Genomic DNA, 1,879 nt, shown 5'->3' on the forward strand with positions numbered 1-1,879 from the left:
ATAGGGGTATAATTTATCTTTCGAAGGAAGAAATAAAAATTACTTTCTCTCCATCTTCTCTTTTTCTGGTGCAAGAAAACGCACAAAACCCTAGAACTCGACGCCGGATTAATCGACGGGCAAAGCTCCCGCGACGTTCGACGCGAATTCCAACCGTTAAGGAACTCCATCCTTAACATTATGCCAAGGCACAAAATGGATAACACAAAACATGAAAAGTTCATATAAATTTAAATGCGACATCATAAAGTGCCAGATCTAACTAAGATACACATTGTCAATGTTAATATTGCATAGATCTATTATTACAGTTGAGTGCAATAATATAATACTGAGAATATAAAGAAACCTCTCGGTAAGAAGTGAACAAAATCTGCGATTACGAGACCCCACGCTTGAACGCTTCTATCCAGAAGAAGAAACCACAAAATAGACGATCAGTTATTTCGATACGAAGATCAAACAAACTAATTGTATTGGAAAGAAAAACATGGGGGAAATGTTTACCTCTTCTGCTGCTATGTAAATGCTGTTGAGTTATTAAACTCAATTACTTCAAGATTTAGAAAAGTGATGAAGTAGGTGCATCACCTAGTTATTATACGCGGAGGAATTTTGTTTCCTCATGACTACATGAAAGCCACGTATCATATTGATCATTAGGAGGTCGATTTAGTGGATAACATTTGTTATCTTCTATATTAAGTAATAGGTGACGTAGTGTATATATATATGATAGCTAGTAAATATTTCCCTATAAATAGCATAGTTGTGTTTTGTAAAATTATCAATCAAGAGAAAAAGAAGTGAGTGAATTGAGAAAAAAGCCGTAGCTCATAGATAGAGAAACAGTGAGAGTTTGTAGTGTTGAAGCACATCCTTTTGTTTGAGTGTATTTGTATAAGCCTTTGTGAGAAGTTTTTAATCCCACTTATCTTCCATATTTCATCCTTGTTGAGTGCTCATATAATTTGTGTATCAAATATCCAACAAATTTGGTATCAGAGCCACTCGATCCTACCTATGGCGGCAACGTTGAACATGGTTCAACCCCAGATTCCCAAATTAGAGAAACACAATTATGGGAATTGGAGTATTCAGATGCGAGTCTTGTTGCAATCACAAGAGTTGTGGGATATTGTTCAAGACGGCTACACCGAACCTGCCTCCCAAGAAGCCGAAGATGCCCTGACGAACAACCAGAAGAACGCCCTCAGAGACGCAAGAAAACGAGACAAGAAGGCGTTGTTCAATATCTATCAAGGTATTGATGAAACTACGTTCGAGAAAGTAAGTGCAACCACCACGTCCAAACAAGCCTGGGAGATTCTGAAGAATTCTTTCACCGGTGTTGATAAGGCGATACGAGTTCCACTGCAGATCTTACGTGGCGAGTTCGAAAGTTTAGCCATGTCTGAAACGGAGAGCATTTCAGACTATTTCACAAGAACATTAGTTACTGTGAATCAAATGAAAAGACAAGGAGAGATAATTGAAGATGTTTGTGTCATTGAGAAAATTCTTCGTTCCTTGACGTCGAAATTTGAGCACGTCGTTGCGGCAATCGAAGAATCAAAAGATCTCAACACTATGTCAATCGACCAGTTGTAGAGCAGCTTGGAAGTCCACAAGCAACGCATGAAGAAAAAGACCACTCCGTCACTTGAGCATATGCTACAAGCAAAGATGTCGATACAAGAAGACAAGAAGTTTGAGCCTAGGACGTCACGTGGCGGATACAACCGAGGTCGAGGCCGAGACGAGGCTATCGTGGCCGAAGAGGACGCAGCCAAAATTACCATTACGAAGGAGGGCGTGGCCAGAATTACCAAAATCGAGGAGGACGAGTTCAGAATTATCAAAATGAGGGAGGACGCCA

At 39.8% G+C, this 1,879-nt stretch overlaps 1 protein-coding gene across 1 annotated transcript; it reads left to right on the forward strand.

Annotated features, from left to right (window-relative positions):
- The first annotated feature begins 1,023 nt into the window (after positions 1–1,023).
- Positions 1,024–1,611, forward strand: LOC121757690. The gene has a single exon (XM_042153196.1). The coding sequence runs from the start codon at positions 1,024–1,026 to the stop codon at positions 1,609–1,611; it is 588 nt and encodes a 195-aa protein (XP_042009130.1).
- The last annotated feature ends 268 nt before the right edge of the window (positions 1,612–1,879 follow it).

Source organism: Salvia splendens, chromosome 12, assembly GCF_004379255.2.
Source record: "Salvia splendens isolate huo1 chromosome 12, SspV2, whole genome shotgun sequence".
NCBI lineage: Eukaryota > Viridiplantae > Streptophyta > Magnoliopsida > Lamiales > Lamiaceae > Salvia > Salvia splendens.

What these genes read in the sequence shown, in the direction of transcription:
- LOC121757690 (XM_042153196.1), top strand. Translation starts at nt 1,024, where the DNA reads ATGGCGGCAACGTTGAACATGGTTCAACCCCAGATTCCCAAATTAGAG.